Source organism: Hypanus sabinus, chromosome 6 (assembly GCF_030144855.1).
Source record: "Hypanus sabinus isolate sHypSab1 chromosome 6, sHypSab1.hap1, whole genome shotgun sequence".
Classification (NCBI taxonomy): domain Eukaryota; kingdom Metazoa; phylum Chordata; class Chondrichthyes; order Myliobatiformes; family Dasyatidae; genus Hypanus; species Hypanus sabinus.
The window spans coordinates 95663948-95686287 of NC_082711.1; the positions used below are offsets into that span (position 1 = coordinate 95663948).

At 39.6% G+C, this 22340-nt stretch overlaps 1 protein-coding gene across 11 annotated transcripts in view; it reads right to left on the reverse strand.

Moving 5' to 3' along the window:
- Positions 1-22340, reverse strand: part of dgkb (diacylglycerol kinase, beta) — a 797915-nt gene that overhangs the window by 93738 nt on the left and 681837 nt on the right. For 3 of the 11 annotated variants that reach the window (XM_059972638.1, XM_059972633.1, XM_059972639.1), the window contains one exon: positions 13200-13929. The exons of 5 other annotated variants lie outside the window; for them this stretch is intronic. In XM_059972638.1, coding sequence (XP_059828621.1) covers positions 13684-13929 — 246 coding nt within the window. In that variant the 3' untranslated portion in view covers positions 13200-13683. Of the gene's footprint in view, positions 1-13198; positions 13930-14062; positions 14100-22340 lie in introns of those variants that run through there. 3 more of the 11 variants (XM_059972632.1, XM_059972631.1, XM_059972637.1) reach the window with 2 other exon arrangements.

Consider the following 22340-nt stretch of genomic DNA (forward strand, 5'->3'; position numbering starts at 1 on the left):
GGGGGGATATTTGGGAGGCAGGGTTTAAGGGTCAGCACAACATTGTGGGTCGAAGGGCCAGTACTGTGCTGTACTATTCTATGTTTAATGTTCTATTCCCTAAAAGTTAACTTGCTGGTTGAGTTGGTGGTAAGGAAAGCGAACTCAATGTTGGCATTCATTTCGAGAGGGCTGGAATATAAATGCAAGGATGTAATGCCAAGGATTTAAAAGGCATTAGTCAGGCTGCATTTTAAGTATTGTAAGCAGTTTCAGGCTCCATATGTGCTAGCACTGGAGAGGGTCCAGAGCAGGTCTATGAAAATAATCCCAAAAGTGAAGGGTTTAACATACGAGGAGTGTTTGATTGCTCTGGGCCTGTACATACTGGAGTTCCCCTGAAAACTACTTCTGCATTAAGTGCATTGAGCTGCAGCTCCTTAGAAACCATGTTAAGGAACTGGAGCAGCAGCTTGTTGTCCTTTGGCTCATATGGGAGAATGGGGAGGTGACAGATAGGAACTACGTGGAGGTAGTCACCCCAAAATTGCAGGAGGCTGGTACCTGGGTCACTGTCTGGAGAAGAACAGGGAATAGGCAGCCAGCGAAGAGCATCCCTGTGGCTATTCCCCTCAATAATATGCATACTGTTTTGGATACTGTTGGTGGTGGTGGGGGGGGGGGGGGAACAACGGCTAAGGAAAAGCCACAATGACCTCAACTCTGGCACTGAGTCTGGCTTTGTCATTGAGAAGGGAGGAGGTGATAAAAGGAATACAGTAGTGATAGGGGATTCCATAATTAGACAGCAGATTCTGTGGACATGAAAGAGACACCCGGATGGTTTGTTGCCTCCCAGATGCCAGGTTCAGGAACGTCTCGAATCAGATCCACAGCATTCTAAAGGTGAACAGATGGAAGTCATGGTAGATATTGATATGAATGATAGAATGTAAAGAGAATAAATTTCTGAAGAGAGAATATAGGAAGTTAGGCAGAAAGATGAAAAGCAGTACCTTTAGGGTAGTAATGTAAGGATTCCAGGTTGTGCCATGCACAAGTGAGTGTAAGAATAGGAGGATATGGAAGATGAATGCTCGGCTGAAGAATTTATGCAGAGTGCGATGTTTCAGATCTTTGGGATCCCTCTGGGAAAGGTATGATCTGTACAAAAGGAGTGGGCTACACCTAAACCTGAAGGGGACCAATATCCTCACAGGCAGGTTTGCTAGAGCTGTTGGGCAGGGGGTGAAGAACTGAAGTGATAGGGCTAAGGATGGGCCAGTTGGTATATAAATAGATGCAGTGTGTAATCAGGCTGTGAGCAAGGACAGGCAGATGACAGGGCGAAATTGCAGTCATTTGGATGAGTTAAAGTGTAATCGGGGGCCAAAATCAAAAGGGGTGAGGAAAATAGGACTGGAGGTGTTATATTTGGATGCACGCAGAATACAGAATAAGGCAGATGATCGTGTAGCACAGAGATTGTGGGGTGTAGGTATCTCCAAGTCATGGCTGATAAAAGATAAAGTAGGGATCTGAACTTCCAAGGATACATATTGTATCAAAAGGACAGGCAGATAGGCATTGTGGGTGGGTGACTCTAATGGAAAAAAATGAAATCAAATCCTTAGGAAGAGGTGACATATGATTGGAAGATGTAGAAGCATTGTGGCTTCAGTTAAGAAACAGCAAGTGCAGAAGATCCTGATGGGAGTTACATACAGAACTCCGAACCGTAGTCAGGATATGGGCTACAAATTTCAATGGGAGACAGAAAAGGCATGTCAAAAGGGCACCGTTATGATAGTGTTGGGGGATGTCAATATGCAGACAGATTGGGAAATTCCAGTTTGTGCTGGATCATAAGAGAGGGAATTTGTAGAATATATATCAGATAGCTTCTTAAAGCAGCTTGTGACTTAACCCGATAAGGGAATGGTAGTTCTGGATTGGGTGTTATGTCATGACCCAGATTTGTTTAGGAAACCTAACAGAAAGGAACCTTTAGGAGGCAGTGATCATAACAGGATAGAATTCACACTGCAGTTTGAGAAGGAGAAGATAAAGTCAGATGTATTAGTATTACAGTGGAGTAAAGAGAATTTTAGAGGCATGAGAGAGAAGTCGAAGTTGATTGGAAGGGGACACTAGCTGGGATGATGGTAGAACAGCAATGACAGGCATCTCTGGGAGACATTCAGATGGTACAGGAAAGATACATTTCAAAGAAAAATAAGTATTCTAAAGGGAGGACTAGGCAACTATGACTGGCAAGGGAAGTCAAAGACAGCAGAAAAGCAAACAAAAGTGAATATAATATAGCAAGAATTACTGGTAAGGTGGAGGACTGGGTAGATTTTAAAAACTAACAGAAAGCAACTAAAAGCCATAAAGAGAGAAAAGATGAAATATGAAGGAAGCTAGCCAATAATATAAAAGGGAATAAAAAAGATTTTCCAGATATACAGTACAAAGAGTAAAAGAGACATGAGAGTGGATATTGGACTGCTGGAAAATGATGCTGGACAGGTAGTCATGGGGTAAAAGGAAATGGCAGAGGAACTTAAGTGTTTTGCATCAGGCTTCGCTGTGGAAGACAGTAGCAGAATTCTAAAAATGTGAGAGTGTCAGGGGGCAGAAGTGAGTATTGTTGCTATTACTAAGAAGTCTGAAGGTAGATAAGTAACCTGGACCAGATGGACTACACCCTAGGGTTTTGAAAGAGGTGGCTGAAGAGATTGGGGAGGCATTTGTAATGATCTTTCGAGAATCATGACATCTGAACTGGTTCCAGAAGACTGGAAAATTGCAAATGTCACTACATTGTTTAAGATGGGAGGCAGGCAGAAAAAAGGATATTATAGGCTATTTAGCCTGATTTTAGTGGTTGTAAAAATGTCTATTATTAAGAATGAGGCTTTGGAGTGCTTGGAGGGACATGATAAAATACGCCAAATTCTGCATGCTTTTTTTAAAAGGGGAAATCTTGCCTGACAAATCTGTTGGAATTCTTTGAAGAAATAACAGGCAAGATAGACCAAGGAGAGTCAGTGGATGTTGTTCATTTAGGTTTTCAGAAGGACTTTGACAAGGTGCTGCACATGAAGCTACTTAACAAAATGAGAGCTCATGATATTATGGGAAAGGTAGTAGAATGGATAGAAGATTAGATGACTGTCAGCAGGCAAAAAAGTGGGAATAGGGGGCCTTTTCTGGTGGCTGCCAGTGACTAGCGGTGTGCGGCAGGGGTTGTATTTGGACCACTTTTTTGATGTTATAAGTCATTGAAATAGATGAAGGAATTGATGGCTTTGTGGCCAAGTTTGCAGATGATATGAAGATAGATGGAAGGGAAGGTAGTGTTGAGGAAGTAGGTTGTCTTTAGAAGCATTTAGACAGATTGGGGAAATAGGTAAGGGAATAAAATGTATGCATTGTCATGTATTTAGGCAGAAATATCAAAGGTGTGGACTATTTTGTAAATGAGGAAAAATTTCGAACTTCAGAGGTGCAGAGGGTCATGGGAGGCCTTGTTCAGAATTCCCTAAAAATTAACTTGCAGATTTAATTGGTGGTAAGGAAGGCCAATACAATGTTGGCATTTATTTCCGGAGAACTAGAGCAAGAATGTGATGCTGAGGCTTTATAAGACATCAGTCAGTATTGTGAGAAATTTTGGGCCCCTTATCTAAGAAAGGATGTCATGGCATTGGAGTAAGTTTAGAGAAGGCTCATGAGAATGATCTCAGGAAGGAAAGTGTTAATATTTGAGGAGTGTTTGAAAGCTCTGGACCTGTACTCACTTGAGTTTAAAAGAATGAAAGGCGATCTCATTGGAATGTGTCAAACATTGAAATTCGGGATAGTGTGGATGTGGATTCGAAATTTCTTGTATTTGGGGAATAGCCTCAGAATTGAGGGTCATCTGTTTAGAACAAAGATGACAAAATTTTTCTTTAACCAGTGGGTACAGCCTCAGAATTAAAGGATGTTCATTTGGACAGAGAAAAGGAAAATTTTCTTTAGCCAGAGGGTGGTAAATCTGTGGAACTCTTTACCACAGATAGCTGTGCAGGTCAGGTCAATGGGTATTTTTAAGGTGGAGGTTTATATGTTCCTGATTAATCAGGGCATCAAAGGTTATATGGAGAGGACACGACAATGGGGTTGAGAGGCATAATAAATCAGCGATGATGGAATGGCAGAGCAGATTCGATGCAATGAAAGACCTAATTCTGCTCCTAGGTCTTAAGGCCTTAATGATAGATTCTTAATTAGTAAATGCTTCAAAGGTTATGGGGAGAAGACAAGAGAATGGGTTTGGAGGGAAAATAAATTAGCCACATTCGAATGGTGGGCCAATTTCAATGGGTCAAATGTTTACTTCTGCTCCTGACTTGTGGTCTTATTGATTGTATCAACTTAAGTGTTATCTAATATTAGTAACTTAGTTTTCCCATTTCATCTTAATTTATATTAATCCAAGACTAGATACTTAAAACCAGCAAATAATTGATGCTGAATACTCCTTTGTAATTTACTATGCAATCTGTTTCCACCACCAGTAAGTACCACCTTTTAATTTCTCCTCTTTCTTTAGACTCATTTGCCAATATCTGAAATACTTACTGTAATTCGTATTATATGCAATTTCTATTTTAAGCAGTTCAGAAATGAACGCAAATCAAAACCCAGAATATTATTGCATCATTTGTTAATATCCATCTCAGCTACAGCCAACACTAAGACCCATCAATTCGAGTTGTCAGGATGTACAACTGTTCTTATTGATCTTTTGGCCTAAATCCAAGCCCCAGGTTAGTAGATAATACATGGTGGTATTTAGCACAGATGTCTAATAGCTAATTTTGGATGAATACAAAGGATATTATTTGTCTTGTAAAGGATATAACTTACTCATTTCTGATTGGAAGAATATCTACCTCATGTTGATAAATTATTCTCAAACATGTCATGTTATTTTGCACATGCGCAAGTGTGTTCCAACTTTCAGTGGACCCTGGTGTGCTCCATGTGAATACCTTACATAATCTGGCAGCATGACTAAAGTCATCCTCATCAATATGCCATGCTCTCAGTAGTAAGTTACATATAATTAACCCAACAAAAACAAGATTAAACAATATGCTCCAATATTTTAGAGATCTGAGGCTCACTGTATTTCATCAGTTAATTCATAAGCAAATTATAATCAGAGACCAAAGCAAATTTCAGACATCTTATTCAGTTTGGTTGATATGTTTATATTAGCTTTCCTTTGCAATTGTTACTTTGAACTATGAAAAACAACCCTGGTGTTAGCATATATTGGTGTTATTTTAATTTAGAATTTACAAGAATTATTATTCAAATAGAACACATTATTTACAAATCTATCAAGATGCAGCTGGTCTACCCAGGGAACAGTGCTTTGATGCTGAATAATTCCGCCGTATTACTTCAATGTATATTTCATCTTTTTAGTCTTAATTATATGCATAAGACAAAAGACTTAGGAGCATTTAGGCCATTCGACCCATCGAGTCTGCTCCACCATTCCATCATTGATGAATTATTATTTGTCACAACCTGCTTTTATTTCACACAATATTTTTCCCTCAAATCTCTTAAAGAGTTTTTGATGTAGTAAAAGCAGAACAAAATAATTAAATAAATTAGGATACAAATGAAGTTTGCAACTCACTGGTTACAAATATCTAATCTTTATCATGGATGTACAATCCCACTACTTTTAATCTCACTTTGAGAGTTTGGAAGCCCGCGTTACTCCTCGCCACCAACACGTTCATTTGCCTGACTGAACTTATTATCACGTACATCGCAGATCCTTCAGCACAGGATGTCTCTGCAGGTTTTGACACCAAATTAAACAAATTCCATCTGCTTGCGCATGATTCATATCACTCTACTCTGCATGCTCATATGCCTGCCGAAATGCCCCTTAAAAGTTGTGATCATATGTACTTCCACCACTACCCCAACAACCCATTCCAGGCATGTGACACCCTGTGTAAAAACACTTGCCTCGCACATCTCCTTTAAACTTTTCTCTCTCATCATACTGTATGTTCTCCAGTACTTGATATTTCAATCTTGGGAGAATGGCTTTGACTATTCAGTCTATGTATGCTTCTCATTATTTTATATACTTCTATCAAGTCTGCACTTGGCTTCCAATACTGCAGAGAAAACATTGCAAGTTTGCCAAATCTCCTTATAGCTGATGTTCTCTAATCCACGCACCATCCTGGTGAAACTCTACTGCACATTCTCCAAAGCCTTCACACTCTTTTTATAACAGGGTAATCAGAATGGAATGCATACGCCAAATGTGGCCTCACCAAATTTTATACAGTTACGTCACGTCTTCTCAACTTTTATACTCAGTAGCCCAACTGATGAAGGCACACTTTGTGATGCAGTATACCTTTACCTCCCTATCTATTTGTTTTGCTGCTTTCGAAAACCAATGGACTTGCACTCTAAAATCCTTCTGCACATCAATGCTCCTAAATATCCTGCTATTTACCATAGGCTTTCCCCTCATATTTGACCTCCCAAAGTAGCACACCTCACACTCTGTCTAACATTTCTCTGTCCATATTTTCAGCTTTTCTTTACCTTTCTGAATCGTTTCCTAACCTCTTCTCTGTCTGCAGCTCCATAAATGTTTGTACTGGCTGCAAAACTACCAACCATCCACATTATTTATCTAAATTATTTACGTATCTCACAAACAACAGTGGTCCCAGCACTGATCCCTGTAACACCATTGGTCATAGACCTCTAGTCAGAGAAACATTCCTGTTTCTAATTACAAACCCCATTTCCAGTAAAGTTGGGATATTTTCCAAAATGCAATAAAAACAAAAATCTGTGATATGTTAATTCACGTGAACTTTTATTTAACTGACAAAACTACAAAGAAACGATTTTCAATAGTTTTACTGACCAACTTAATTGTATTTTGTAAATATACACAAATTTAGAATTTGATGGCTGCAACACACTCAACAAAAGTTGGGACAGAGTTAAAATAAGATTGAAAAGTGCTCAGAATATTCAAGTAACATGGGTTTGGTAGACTCCACATTAAGCAGGCTAATTGGTAGCAGGTGAGGTATCATGACTGGGTATAAAAGTAGCGTTCATCAAAGGCTCAGTCTTTGCAAGCAAGGATGGGTCATAGCTCACCCCTTTGTGCCAAAATTTGTGAGAGAATTGTTAGTTCAAAAGGAACATTTCCCAACACAAGATTGCAGAGAATTCAGGTCTTTCAACATCTACAGTACATAATATTATGAAAAGATTCAGAGAATTCAGAGACATCTCAGTGCGTAAAGGGCAAGGTCGGAAACCACTGTTGAATGCACGTGATCTTCGAGCCCCCAGGCGGCACTGCCTAAGAAACCATCATGCTACCGTGACAATTATAGCCACCTGGGCTCAGGAGTACTTCGGAAAACCATTGTCACTTAACACAGTCCGTCGCTGCATCCAGAAATGCAACCTGAAACTGTATTACGTAAGGAGGAAGCCATACATCAACTCTATGCAGAAACACTGGCGAGTTCTCTGGGCCCGAGCTCATCTCAGATAGTCCGAAAAACTGTGGAACCATTTGCTGTGGTCAGATGAGTCCACATTTCAGCTAGTTTTTGGAAAAAACGGGCGTCGAGTTCTCCATGCCAAAGATGAAAACGACCATCCTGATTGTTATCAGCGAAAGGTGCAAAAGCCAGCATCTGTGATGGTATGGGGGTGCATCAGTGCCCACGGCATGGGTGAGTTGCATGTATGTGAAGGTACCATTGACCCTGAGGTGTATATTAGGATTTTAGAGAGACATATGTTGCGATCAAGGCGACGTCTCTTCCCGGGACGTTCATGCTTATTTCAGCAGTACAATGCCAGACCACATTCTGCGCAGGCTACAACAGTGTGGCTTTGTAGACACAGAGTGCGTGTGCTTGACTGGCCTGCTGCCAGTCCAGATCTATCTCCTATTGAAAATGTATGGCGCATCATGAAGAGGAGAATCCGACAACGGAGACCACGGACTGTTGAGCAGCTGAAAGTCTTATATCAAGCAAGAATCGACAAAATTTCCAATTGCAAATCTACTACAATTAGTATCCTCAGTTCCAAAATGATTAAAAAGTGCTATTAAAAGGAAAGGTGATGTAACACAATGGTAAACATGCCTCTGTCCCAACTTTTGTTGAGTGTGCTGCAGCCATCAAATTCTAAATTTGTGTATATTTACAAAATACAATTAAGTTGGTCAGTAAAACTATTGACATTTTTTTCTTTGTACTTTTGTCAGTTAAATAAAGGTTCACGTGAATTAACATATCACAGATTTTTGTGTTTATTGCATTTTGGAAAATATCCCAACTTTTCTGGAAATGGGGCTTGTACTAATTTCTAAATGCTAAGTTTGAATCCATTTACCATGAATCACATGTTTCTTAATCATCTGGATATACCTTCCATGAGAGATCTTGTTAAATGTCATACTAACGTCCATTTAGAAAACATCCACTGCTCCAGACCCATTAATCATCTGTTCTCTCCATAAAATATCCAAATAAGTTAGTAAGGTATGACTTATCCTGCATGAAGCCATACGGATTATCCCTAATAAACCCATGCTTTTACAAATGTGAGTAATCCTCGCTTATAGCTTTTCTACAATGGATGTAAAGTTTACTAGATTATAATTTGCTAGATTATTCCTATTGCCCTTAAACAAAGGAACAACTTTAGTTATTCTCCTATCCTTTAGGACCTTGCCTCACCTTGAAGAATGCCTCCTTCAACTCCACTCACTTTCTATATATCTGAGATATATGGATCTCATATGGGCCCTTGTCCTTTTGTGGATTGCACAGAAAAGTCTTTAATTCAGTCCTTGGCTCCTTCTCTCAATTTTTTCTTCCAATTTATTGACTGCTGTATTGGTGCTCCTTCATTACATTTCCTGAAAATTTCCACCTTGCTTTTACCTTCTATCTTTGATTCCTTCTGTTTCTGAATCTCAGGGACCAAGCTAGTGTTAAACATCAACCCAAAATGCCAGCAATTCCTTTCACCATACAGATACTGCTTGACCTGTTAAGTTCCCCCAGCAGTATATCCATTACGAGTCTTCAGACTCCCACAACTATTTCCAGTATTCTACCAGTTTTTCCAAAGCTGTTGTAGTTACTCCGTTGACAAGGGTTTCTCCAAAATGTCCTCCCTCTTCCTAAACCATGGCTCCTGTCTATCATAGTTTACAGAGTCCTTGACTACATCTCATCTAATTCTCCACATCTCTGCTTTCATTTCTTCTCCTAAACACCTCCACCACCTTCCACCACAGCAGACTTTGTATTCAACAGATCATCCTCTACAATTTTCACTTTCTTCCACACATCCTTCACCAGACATACCTTCCCTTTTCCAGTTTAGCAATTTAAAGGAATTATTCCCTTCATGATTCCCTGGTGCCCTCTTTCATTCCCTGTTGTCACACCCATTCTTACAGTATTTTCCCATAGCACTGCAGACAACATCTGCCATTTTACCTCTTCCATTCCAACTACATAGGGGCCTTTCCTCTAAATCATGCTGACTATTGGGTGGTCTATAATATAATAACATTAACATGGTCATCCCTTTCTTATTCCTCAGTTCCACCCATATAGCCTTGGTAGACGAGCTTTCCAGCCTGGCCTGTCTCAATATTGCCAGGACGGGGGGTGGGGGGAGGGGGAGGTGAATGTGTGATTTCAATACCACAGATAGCTATGGAGGCCAAGTTACCGAGTATAATTAAAGCAAAGTGTGATAGATTCTTATTTAGTAAAGGTGTCAAAGGTTTTGAGGAGAAGGAAGGAAAATGGTGTTGAGAGGGATAATAAATCAGGCATGATGGAATGGCAGAGCAGACTCGATGTGCCAGATGGACTAATTCAGCTGCTCGGTCTTATGGCCAAACAATCCTCCTGAGTGAGATGGGAATTAATTTGAATTTCCTTCAGTCTAGTCTACTGCATTTGGTATTTACAACGTAGTCTCCTTTACACTGAGGACATGAATTGGATGACCAATATGCAGAGCAACAATGTTCAGTTCAAAGAGGCAACTTAAAACTTCATACCAAAGCTGCTAATTTTATATAAATTATTTAAGAATAGAACATAGTGCAATACGGCACAGTACTGATCCAATGGCCAATTCAAAGCTTTTTCCTACATAGCCCAGAATCCTGCATTTTTCTTATATCCTTCTACCACCCCTGGTGGTGTAATCCAGGCATCTACCACTCTTTATGTAGAAACTTACCTCTGACATCTCCCTTATGCGTTCCTCCACTTACCTTAAACAGATGTCCTCTGGTATTGACCTCTGCCAGCCGGGAAACAGAAAATGGCTGTCCTCTCTATCTAAGCTTCTCATCCTCCGTTACTCCTGTAGCCCTCTCATCGGGCTCGTATATGAACTTGGCTCATTAGCCGGTTCTGCGAACAACCTCTCATAAACAATATACACTTAGGGTCGGTATGATTTGGGGTTCAACCATACAGGAACATTGTGCTGTTCCGATTAAAGAAATCTCAATTTGGAAGAATTTTGTGTAAATGCTGCCCATACACAATTATTGGTTGGCTAGAAATAACAGATCCTACATCACATAAAATTATAAAGGAAGTATATTTATAAATTTCACCTTTATCAAACAGTTAATAGAAAAAAAGAAAAAAAAAAGGAACTGTTACAGTTAAACCAGTCCAATGTGCACAGAATGGTGCTCATACTGGAGGCAGCTTTTACTCCCGCACTGGGCCCACAGTCTGCATGAAAGCACACACCACGTTCTGAACATCCCTTGAAGAGCAACTCGAACAAACTGGCTTTCTCAGGAGTATTAGCCCTTCCTCCTTGGAGGCATTTATTTGCACAAAGCACTTCTTGCAACAGGGACTCTCCTTCCAATGGCATTCTGCAGCATCTTCACTTATGCCCCGCTCACCGCTCCTGAACCAGACTACTATCCTTCAGAGAACTATTCTCTGCAACCCTTTAGAACTTTCTCTCACATCGCATAAACCTGATTGGCCGACTCACATTTCTATGTTGGACAGTGTGTATCTTCATCTTCAGCCAAAGCCAAAACACACTTCCCAGCATGGCACACTGTTTTTACAGAAAGCTGCTAATATAAACTAACGCACAGCATTGCAGTAGAAATCTTAACCACGGTATTACACTCCAAAGAGAAAAGCCCTAGCTCACTTAACTTTTCATCATAGATTGGCACAAGTATACCAAAGTGTGGCTGGCAATACAAAATTAAGCGGCATTGCAAACTGAGTTGTGCAAATTACAACAGACAACAGTTACTCCTAGGCAAAGCATGATTAGATAAGAAACTAATTATGTAGTAGTGAGACGGGAAGTGGAAGCAGGTCTCTACCTGGTATAAAGGGTTATTTGCCTTTTGTCTTTGCATGGGTGACTAAATTGAGGACACAAGAGGGAACAATAAAACAGTTGTAATATCATTGTTCATCTCTTGTGTAAGTGATCTCAAGATCTTGAGTATCTTTGATGGGGATGCCTTCAGAAGCAGACTGCAAGATTGGAACAAAATACATTTCAAGAAGGAACATTGAAGAAATTGGAAACAGCAGTGCAGAAACGACCACTGTAGAGCTCTGAGAGAATGACAAATTGTCAAAGTGAGCATCAGCATTTAACTCCTTGAGCAGTATTTATGTTCAAGCTGTGAGTTAGTGTAATGAAAAACAAGCTAGAACAGTAAGTTAAATGTACAGTCATTAGTGATTCATTGAATGTCTCTATACTTGAAGTGATTTGAGTACTAAAACTGAGCAGTACTAGACTTCATCTGAGTGCTTCTTGGTTTGCAGTTGAAACTGCAAAGAAGCAAAAGGGTCAAGGTGGCATGAAAGTCAGCAGTTGGAATATTCTTCTCCAGATTCTCTCCTAGATCAAGTTAAACATTACAATATAGAACAATCAACTCACAATTAAAAGATAACATTTAGTTTTATCATCACTAGTTTAGTCTTATCATCAACTAGTCCCACTAATGTAATACCATGTCCTGGGATGCTTCACATGAATGAAAATAATAAAAATCCCTCTGAGACAAATAAGGTGACATTTGAACAGAAAATTGCAGTACAGCTTTATGAAGGAGATTGGCTTTATGGATCAAACTAAACAAGGCAGGGAGAATGATATAGGATTAAGGTGGTCACATAATGGTCAGCTGAGATGGAGTGGGCTAGAGGGTCATTTTCTGAACTATGTGACTCCATGAAACTATGACAGGAGAAGAACATCGGCCAAATAAAATCAAAAAAGTGGAAAAAGCCAGAAATTGAGTTAGGTGACAGGCAGGGAGAGGGGTGTGTGTGAAAGCAGAGTCGATGGAAGAATTGGAACAGAAGAATGAAAGGTTTAATTTAAAGCTGGAATGCAGAGCCAGCAGTATCACTGCAGGGAGAAGCAGAGTTAACATATCAGGTGCGATCTCGCACACTGACAAGGCGTTTTCACCCACAGAACTGCCACTCACTGGATGCTTTTAGTGTTTTTGCACTATTCTCTGTAAACTCCAGACACTGTTATGTACAAGGATTCCAGCAGATTAGCAGTTTATGAGATACTCCAATCACCTTCCAAGCAGATGCGGTTAGCAGCTCACCTAGATGAAGGAAAACTCTCATCTCAAACTTCCACTGTCTTGCAGCAATACCCGCTCATGGAGAAGGGTTTGGGATTGAACCCCTGAGGAAATATCTGGAGTTGTAGTCCCTAATACAGTTCTACATTGAGATCAATGCTTTCTGGCAACTCCTTCAATGCTATTGGTGCCAGATTGTATCGGTCTCTGCCGTTCCTTTGGATTTGTTAGTTGCGTGGAGAAGGGAGGGCCTATTGAATGGGAAACAACTTGATCTCCACATCATACTACCCTGGTATGCTCACTGACTGACAGTGCTGCATCAACGATGTAGACATCTGTAACACAACATTCACATTTGACTCCGACCAACGAAAGGCTTCGAACCACCCTGTCTGGCATCAACAATCATTCCATGGTCAAAGTCATTTAGATCATATTTCTTCTTTATTCTGATGTTTGATTTGAACATCTGAACTTCTCGACCATGTCTGCATGACTTTATGCATTGAGTTGCTCTCTCAAAAATGTCTGATTAAATATTTGCATTAACGAGCAGGTGTACAGATGTACATAATAATGTGGCCACTGAGTGTATAATCCATAATATCATAAGCCACTGTAATCAGAAGATCCTAAGTAAAACATGATCATGGCTATTTCAGACACATGGGTCAAGTTGGTACATCAATATCACTTTTGCAATGGAAGTATGATAAGAAATGTCATTCCTTTAACATTATAACATTAATCATTGCTAGAGAAACAGACTAATCAATTTGGTCACTTCTGGAATAACCATGTTTTACAGGAACTGTGATGAATACAAATTTCTGAAGTAAAGTTTGGTCTTATCTTTAATATTTGGGCTTCCATGTTATCAACCAACCTCCAACACCAATCCCATGATTTGTCCACTAGACCAGCTGTCTGACCATATCTATTTTGACTACACAGTTCTCTCCCCAGCCCAGTGATTACTCTTCTTTAACAAGGTAGACTGCTGCCATTTTCCACAGCAGGGAATACACAGCAGCACTGTCCATAATGCATCTCTCCTTTTGGAATACCATAGTGCTCTCCATCCTTGGAACACATCTGAAGCGCAGAGCAAGGTTATTGCATAGAAAACTACAGATCCAGCACTGGAAAATGGAGTCTGTATAGACAGGCACTTGATTGCTGGCACTAACACAAGGGGCCAAAAGGTCTGCTTTCAATGTCTACGACAAACGCAAAGGACCCTGCATCACCAATAACCCATGAATGTGTAAATAAATATACTAAATAAGTAAACATTTTTATAAATAATAAATACAATGCAAGTAAATAAATGTGAATGGTTTAAATATTTACCAGTGACTTGAAAAGATAAAGTAAAATCTCCAAAATTCTGAAAAGGTAAACATTGAATAACATTGGCAGAGCATGGAACAAAGGTTGAAGAATTATTTGATGTAAAAGGTTACCAAAACATAAAGCAAATGATTCTAAATTTTATTTAGATAAATGTTAGAACACAGTTTACAATTAAATTTCAGAAATACCAGAAAAACTATGAAAATATGGGGAAAGAATAGAAAATAGCATTAAAGAAGATAATTCAATTGCATTAAGATTTCAACTCAATAGAAACAGGTGACTCCTCTGAGTTGTAAAATCATTGAATCTGAAGCGTGAGAAGATGTAGCTCACTCAGGTTCACCAACTGAATTCGCATCAATTCGCAACAGTATGGTGTTTTATGCAGAGGCCAATCTAGGATCGGGATTGATTGGAAAGAACAAATTAAAATCAGGCAGCAGTGAATGAAACTGCCTTTGTTGGAATGGAAAGAGTTAAAGTGGGAATTTTGAGGCTTTAGCTCTTCGAGGCTTCAGCGAAGAGCTTGAAGCCTAAGAGAGGAGAGACTTGAGCACGAGAAGGAGAAAAAGCTGCAGGTAGTTTTTTCCCCCTTTTTATTTATTGCTTTCCTTCTTTACATTTGCATAGTTAGAGCAGTGGGGATGCCAGGCAGGGCAGTTGAATGCTTTTCTTGCAGGATGTGGGAAGGCAGGGAGTCATCAAGTGTCCCTGATGACTTCACCTGCAAGAAGCGCATCCAGCTGCAGTTTCTAACACTCTGGATGAACTCTGGATCACTCAGGAGGCCGAGGGGGTCATTAATGGGATATACAGAGAGGAAGTTACACCCAAGGCGCAGGCACCAGAGACTGGGTGACAGTCAGGAAGGGGAAAGGACTTAAACAGCCAGTGCATAGCACCCTTATGGCTATTCTCTTCAACAAACGATTGGGGGGGGGGGGGTGGATGGCCTAGCAGAGGAAAACCACAGCAATGAGGTTTCTGGCACTGAGCCTGGCTCTGTGACTCCGAAGGGTAGGGCGGAGAAGACGCAAGCTATGGTGATAGGGGATTTGGTAGTTAGGGGAACAGAAAGGAGATTCTGTAGACGAGAACAAGATTCTTGGATGGCATTTTGCCTCCCAAGTACCAGGATCCAAGATCTACAACGTGATTTCAGGGAATTGTGTGCTAGGTTAAAGAGCAAGACATCCAGGGTTGTGATCTCAGGATTGCCACCCGCACCATGTGCTAGTCAGGCCAGATATAGGAAGATCATACTGTATAACATGTAGCTTAGGAGTTGACATAGGAGGGAGGGCATCAAACTTTTGGATCACTGGGTTCTCTTCCAGGGAAGGTGGGACCTGTAGAGAAGAGTCACTTTGCACCTGAACTGGAGTGGGACCAATATCTTAGTGGGAAAGTTTGCCAGTGCTGTACGGTAGGGTTTAAGCTAGAGTTGCACGGGGATGGGAACCAAAGTGCCAGAACAACAAATGGAGAGGTTATAGAGGCAGATGTTCTTAAGACCTCAGAGAAATTCAAGAATTAAAAAGGTTGAGCATGGTGTGACTAATGTCCTGAGCTGCATATATTACAATCCAAGAAGTATTGTAGGAAAGGCAGACGAGTTCAAGGCGTGGATCAACACGTGAAATTATGACATTGTAGCCATGACTAGGACTTGGTTACAGGAGGGGCAGGACTGGCAGCTCAATATTCTGGGGTTCTGCTGTTTTGGACGCAACAGAGCAGGATGGGTTAAAGAGGAGGGGTGGCATTACTAGTCAGGAAAATGTCACAGCAGTGTTCATTCGGGACAGACTGGAGAACTTGTCTAGTGAGGCTTTATAGGTTGAAATGGGGAAGAAGAAAGGTATGACCATGTTAATTCGGCTTTATTATAGACAACCCAACAGTCCGCAGGATTTAGAGGAACAAATTTGCAGAGAGATTGGAGACTGTTGCAAGAAACATAAGGTTGTGATAGTAGGTGATTTTAACTTCCCACATATTGGCTGGGTCTCCCATGCTGTAAATGGACGGGATGGGAGAGAGTTTGTCAAATGTATTCAGGAAAGTTTCCTTAAAGTACATAGAAATCCTAATGACAGAGAGTGCTACTATTAGGGAATGAGACAGGCCAGGTGACAAAAGTTTGTATAGGGGAACACCTTATATCTAGTGATTATAATGCCAACTAGTTTCAAAATAAATTTGAAAAAAGTTATGTCTGGTCCCTAGGTTCAGATTCTAAATTGGAGAAAGCCAATTTTGATGATATCAGAAAGTATCTGGCAAATGTGAACCGGGACAGGATGTTTTCAGGCAAACATTATTCTTGGTAAGTGAGAAACCTTCAAAAATGAAATTTTGAGAGTACAAAGCTTGTATGTACTTGTCAGAATAAAAGGTAAAGATAACAGGTGGAGGGAACCTTGGATTTCAAGAGATACTGAGGCTCTCATTAAGAAAAAAGAGGAAGTGCATAGCAGGTATAGGCAGGTAGGAACAAGTGAGATATTTATGGAGTATAAGAAATATAAGAAAACACTTAAGAAAGAAATCAGGAGGGCTAAAAGAAGGCATGAGATTGCCCCAGCAGACAAAGTGAAGGAGCAAGAGGATTACAAGGAACAAAATTAGTCTTCTGGAAGACGAGAATGTTCTCTCCGACCCTATGGGAGGCAAGTGCAGAAATTGTAGGGGGCCTAGCAGCAATATTTAAATCATCCTTAGTGACAGCTGAGGTACTGGAGGATTGCAGGATCACTATTGTTGTTCTACTGTTTAAGAAATGCTCTAAAAATAAACCAGAAAATTATAGGCTGGTGAGCCTGACATCAGTCATGGGAAGTTAATGTAAGGTATTCTAAGGGACTGGATTTATAAGTATTTGGATATACATGGACTGATGGACTGATTAGTGATAGTCAGCATGGTTTTGTACATGATAGGTCATGTCTAACCAAACTTTTTTGATAAATTTACCGGGAAAGATGATGAAGGAAAGACATTGGATGTTTTCTACATGGGCTTTAGCGAGAGATTTGACAAGGTCCTGCATGGGGGGGGGGGGGGTCATTGGTCAAGAAGGTTCAGTCACTTGCCATTCAGGATGAGGTAGTAAATTGGATGAGGCATTGGCTTTGAGGGAGAAGCCAGAGAGTGGTAGTGGAGGATTGCCTATTTGTGACTGGTGGAGAGCCACAGGGATTTGTGATGTGTCCGTTGGTGTTCGTCATTTATAATAATGATCTGGATGATAATGAGGCTAACAGGATTAGCAAATTTGTGGATGACGCCAAGATAGGGTGAGTAGTGGACAGTGAGAAAGACTATCAGAACTTGAAGTGGGCTCCGGACCACCTGGAAAAATGGGTGAAAAATGGCAGATGGAATTTAATGCAGTCAAGTGTGAGGTGTGGCACTTTGGGAGGACAAATCAGGGTAGGACTTAAACAGTGAATGGCAGGGCACTGAGGAGTGGGGGGAATAATGGGATCTTGGAATACTGGGCCATAATTAATTGAAAATGGCAGCACAGGTAGATAGGGTCAAAACAAAAGTTCTTGCACACTGGCCTTCATATATCACAGTACTGTGTGGAGGAGATAGGATGTTAAATTGAAGTTGTATAAGACATTGGTGAGGCCTAATTTGGAGGACTGTTTGCAGTGTGGGTCACCTACCTATAGGAAAGATGTAAGAAAGATTGAAAACATACAGAGAAAATGTACAAGGATGTTGCAGGGACAGCAAGATCTGAGTTAATAAGGAAAGGTTGACTATGTTAGGACTTCATTCCTTGGAACATAGCAGATTGAGGGGAGATTTGATAGGGGTATAGAAAATGATGAGGTGTATAGATAGGGTAAATGCAAGCAGGCTTTTTCTACAGAGGTTGGGTAGGACTACACCTAGAAGTCATGGGTTAGGTGTGAAAGGTGAAAGGTTTAAGGGGAATATGAGGGGAAACTTCTTCACTAAGATGGTCATGAGCATGTGGGATGAGCTGCCAGCATAAGTGATGCATGCAAGTTCGATTTCAACACTTAAGAGAGGTTTGGATAAGTACATGGATTTTAGGGGTATGGAGGGCTAAGGTTTGGGTGCAGTCAATGGGAGTAGACAGTTCATATGGTTTAGCATGGACTAGATGGACCAAATGGCTTGCTTCTGTGCTGTATTTTTCTAAGACCTTATGATTCTATATAATAATCATTGTCATCTCCTCAGAGTCAATTTTTCTGACTTATGGTGAATGCAAGGACTGATTGAGAAATGCAGTCATGTATGAGTAAAATTAAAACATATTAAATAACTCTAAATGATTTAACTCTTATGCTTTAAAATTGTAGTCATCATTCTGAATTGCCTGAAATTACATCAAATTACATCTCTTTTATTTAAAAGAGACTTGGGTTGATAAAGCCATTTCCAATTCTGTGAAATAGCAATTTAAATATGTTTTGGCTTGAAGTCATTGGTTCTAAGTGATACAGGAGACTCAATGGCTCCAAGCAAAGAAGTCACTGATAAAACAAGTAGAATGCTCCACTTCTCTGGTTCATTCAATTTTTCTCAAATTTCTGTTGTGTCAACAGAGAATGTAGTCAAAGAAATCCTGCTAACTCTTGGCTATTTCCACCACTCAAATTAAAGTTTTTAAAAGTTATCTGCTTACATAGGCTGAGAAATTTTAAAAGTGGATGAACACATGAGACTCATTAATGTTAATGGCTTGTTCAAAATGCAGCTGAGGGTCTGCAATACCTGTCCCTGGGAATTCACTAACCAAATAATTAAAGGATCCTAATAAAGAAATAGTGTGATTTATTTAACATTTATTAAAAAGGTAACAATTGGGTTGAGTTTTCCTATTGCAATATCAGATTAAAGTCAAAGCAAGATAAATGCACATTATGAATTCTTTTATTAGAAATTACGTCTACTGCTGTGAACAACAGTAAATCACTTGGGACCACACAGGATGAGATTTTGACTACTACATGAGTTGAACTGATTATCAGATTTTGATCTGAATAGAGGGGGGAAATACAAATTTGATTTGTAGGAGATTCCCAGTCAGGACCCGAGGGAAGAGTCCTAATTTCCTAGGCTTTTTGGTCCAAATTCCTCTTTTCATCATTATGGCTTGGTGAGAATGAGAATTGGATAGGAACTAGAAACATGTACAACAGCATTTTGCATGTGACTTCGTACTGAAATTGCAGATAGGCGTCAATAATATCAATGATTCCTAAACTGCAGAGTAAATAGTGTATCTTTCTAGTCAACCTAAGAACAGTAGATTAAGCTTGCAATCTGAAGCAAGTCATCAGAGCTGGGATCGTAAATTACACTAGCCATTTTCATATCTATATTCTAATTATTCTTTATTTCAACTCATGTTTAAAAATTAACCAAATGTTTTTATCCTACTGTGCTTACTAACAAGGCTGGATGAACAAATCCCGTAAACTGAATTTCTTGAATTTAATATTAACAGCAAACTTTTCAAGCATCTACCATATATTCCCTAAATATGATTTCAAAAGTTAATAAACATTGCTGTGGAGTACAGAAAGGAAGATTGTTTTTCTGCAGATTGATAAAGACTCTTAAAATGAGAAAGATAGAATTCTCAGTAGTGGATTGACAAGAAAGGGGTGATGTTGTAAATTATATCAATAAATCTTTAGAATGACAAGAAATATGGGCAGTAATGGACTCTACACTCATTTAAATATCAGGAATTGCAGAAGCCGGAAATCTGAAATAAAGGCAGAAGATAATGGAAGCACTCAAAAGGTCAAGGGAAAGAGAAAACCTCAAGTTTGTTTTCAGTTGCAGAATAGGTGGGAGTGGAGTGTGATAGATCGAACCTTATACATAATTTTGATATGGTGAATCCACATGGATCAATGGAACAGGAGCAAGCCCACTATTCTTCTTTGTGCAATATTGTGAAAGTCAAAGTCCAGTTTATTGTAATATACACAAGTGCCTGTATGTGTATTAATAATGATTATTAATTTCTAATAATCCAGATTTGGATGAAACTACCTGCAAAGGGAAGAGAAACAGATGATCTTGAAAGGGAAATAAATTACATAACTGTAAGGAAAGGCAGGCTAGCTGGAGTTATTGGGAGATACTTTCACAGGGTTGAGACAAGTACGATGGCTCAAATAGCTTCTTTCTGTGTTGTACCCTGGGATTATTCCATGGAAAAGGTGCCTCCTGTCATAGTGTCTGCTGGGGGCAGTGATCACCCCAAATTGTTTTCATGGGGGATCTATCCTAAACCACTGGTCAAATACTGCTAATGTTGAAACAGTTTCATACATAGACTGTGTACTCAGTGAGTTGTTCTTCCTCTCCATCTACACTTCTCCCTCCCTCTCCCTCTTCCCCATCTACTCTCTCTCCCCATCTCCCCCTCTCATTGGTGATTGAGAGATTGTTGCTGATTCTTGGGTCACAGAACATGGGAAAAAAAAACTGCGCAACACATTTTTAATGCCGTAGATCGGCAAATTATTTCTCACTGAGAAAGGGGACATCTCTTTTTCCATTTATTAGGGGGAGAGAGAGAGAGAGCCTGTAGCAAGTTGAATTGTTGGGTGACCGATTATTTTTTGTTGCACTGCAGATCATGGTTTTTAATTGGGGCCTTCTATTGCCTGCTTGGTGGGTGGAGGTTGTTGATGCTTTTTTGCAGAAGTGGTTGGGGTGGTGGATTGTCATTATGCTGCTGTTGATTTTGTGTGGGAGGGGGAGTGGGGAAGTGCTTTGGGGTTCTAACATTTTGACTGTCACTCATTCTTTAAGGCTTTCTTTTGTTTTTATGGACGTCTGCAAAGAAAAAAATTCACAATGTATATTGTAGAGATTTCTCTGATATTAAATGGAACAGTTGAATAGAGTTGTATATAATTCATCACTACAGGTAGGGAAAGAGTTTATGATGGATTTAATTCTTATTGAAGGTCAACAGAGAGGTAAGAATGATTGATTGATATTTAAGGTACTGATGCTCCTCTTGCTGCAGCAAAAATCACTCCTATGCCTACAATTTAATTGCTTTTGAATGGCCACAGATTTTCTCTTAAAAAAAACCTGTCAAAACCAATCTACATCTTCTGCTGTGCAGAGTAATTGAAATAAGGTCCTACAACCATATATGATTTCTAGCTAGGGCATTGGCAGTGTAGTGTCTGACTCATGTGAACAACAAGTGAAATTCATCCTGAAAATGTCATTTCATAACCTGAAAATCTGAGTCTATTTTCATTTTATAATTTACTTTGAGGACAAAATTGCAGGAAAAAAGTCATAAGAAATATATTAATAATTAAATTTTCCAACAGTGTAGATAAATTTTAAGTGTAGAAGAGCCAAGGATTGGAAGAATGAATGCAGGAAAACATGGTGAAATCTGATCATTCTAAAACTGACAGTAAATTGGAAACATTTTGACAAGGAATTCAGTCAGTCAAGGATGAAGAACAAGTTAAGAAACAAATTGAACAATTGTTTAAATATCAGGAGAAAATCTTTACTTAACCTTTTCCCAGGATATGTAATAAGTACTGTCATCTATTGAGCAGACTGCACATGGTTTGTAATGTTGCTTTAATCAGCTGCTTTGTTTCACTTTGACATGTTTTTTTCTGCAATAACAACTCTTCAGCTAGTCATTTCCAGGAGCATAAGAACAGGAATGAATCATTTAGTCTGGTCCATGTAACTTAACCAATAGCTTAATTCCCTTAATTCAATGAGTCCTATTGGATAGAAGTATATTATAAATTGTATTACTAGAATTTCCACTGAATTTTCACAAGTTGACAATCGGCTATATGGGTATGTAGGAGAAATGTTGCCATGGAGCTGCAAGTTCAATCCTCCATCTATGCTACTTCTTATTGGGAACAGTTTCATATGTCCACATTTGGTCCATATCCCTCTAAACCTTTCCTATCCACATAACCGTCCAAGTGTCTTTTAACATTTATAACTGTACCTCCCTTTACCACTTCCTATAGCACTTCATTCCACCACCCTCTATTTGGAAAAATGTGCTCCCTCAGGTCCCTTTTAAATCTCTCCCCTCTCACCTTAAACAAGTGTACTATTAGTATTTGAAATTGTGCAGGGTGGCAATAATCACACCTTGCTATACAAAGACCATAGTTCAAAGTGAAATTTTAATTGCTTTTGGCATTGTACAGAGTACTTCTGCTTATATCTTGCATGAAGATGGGCAGAAAGATCTCCA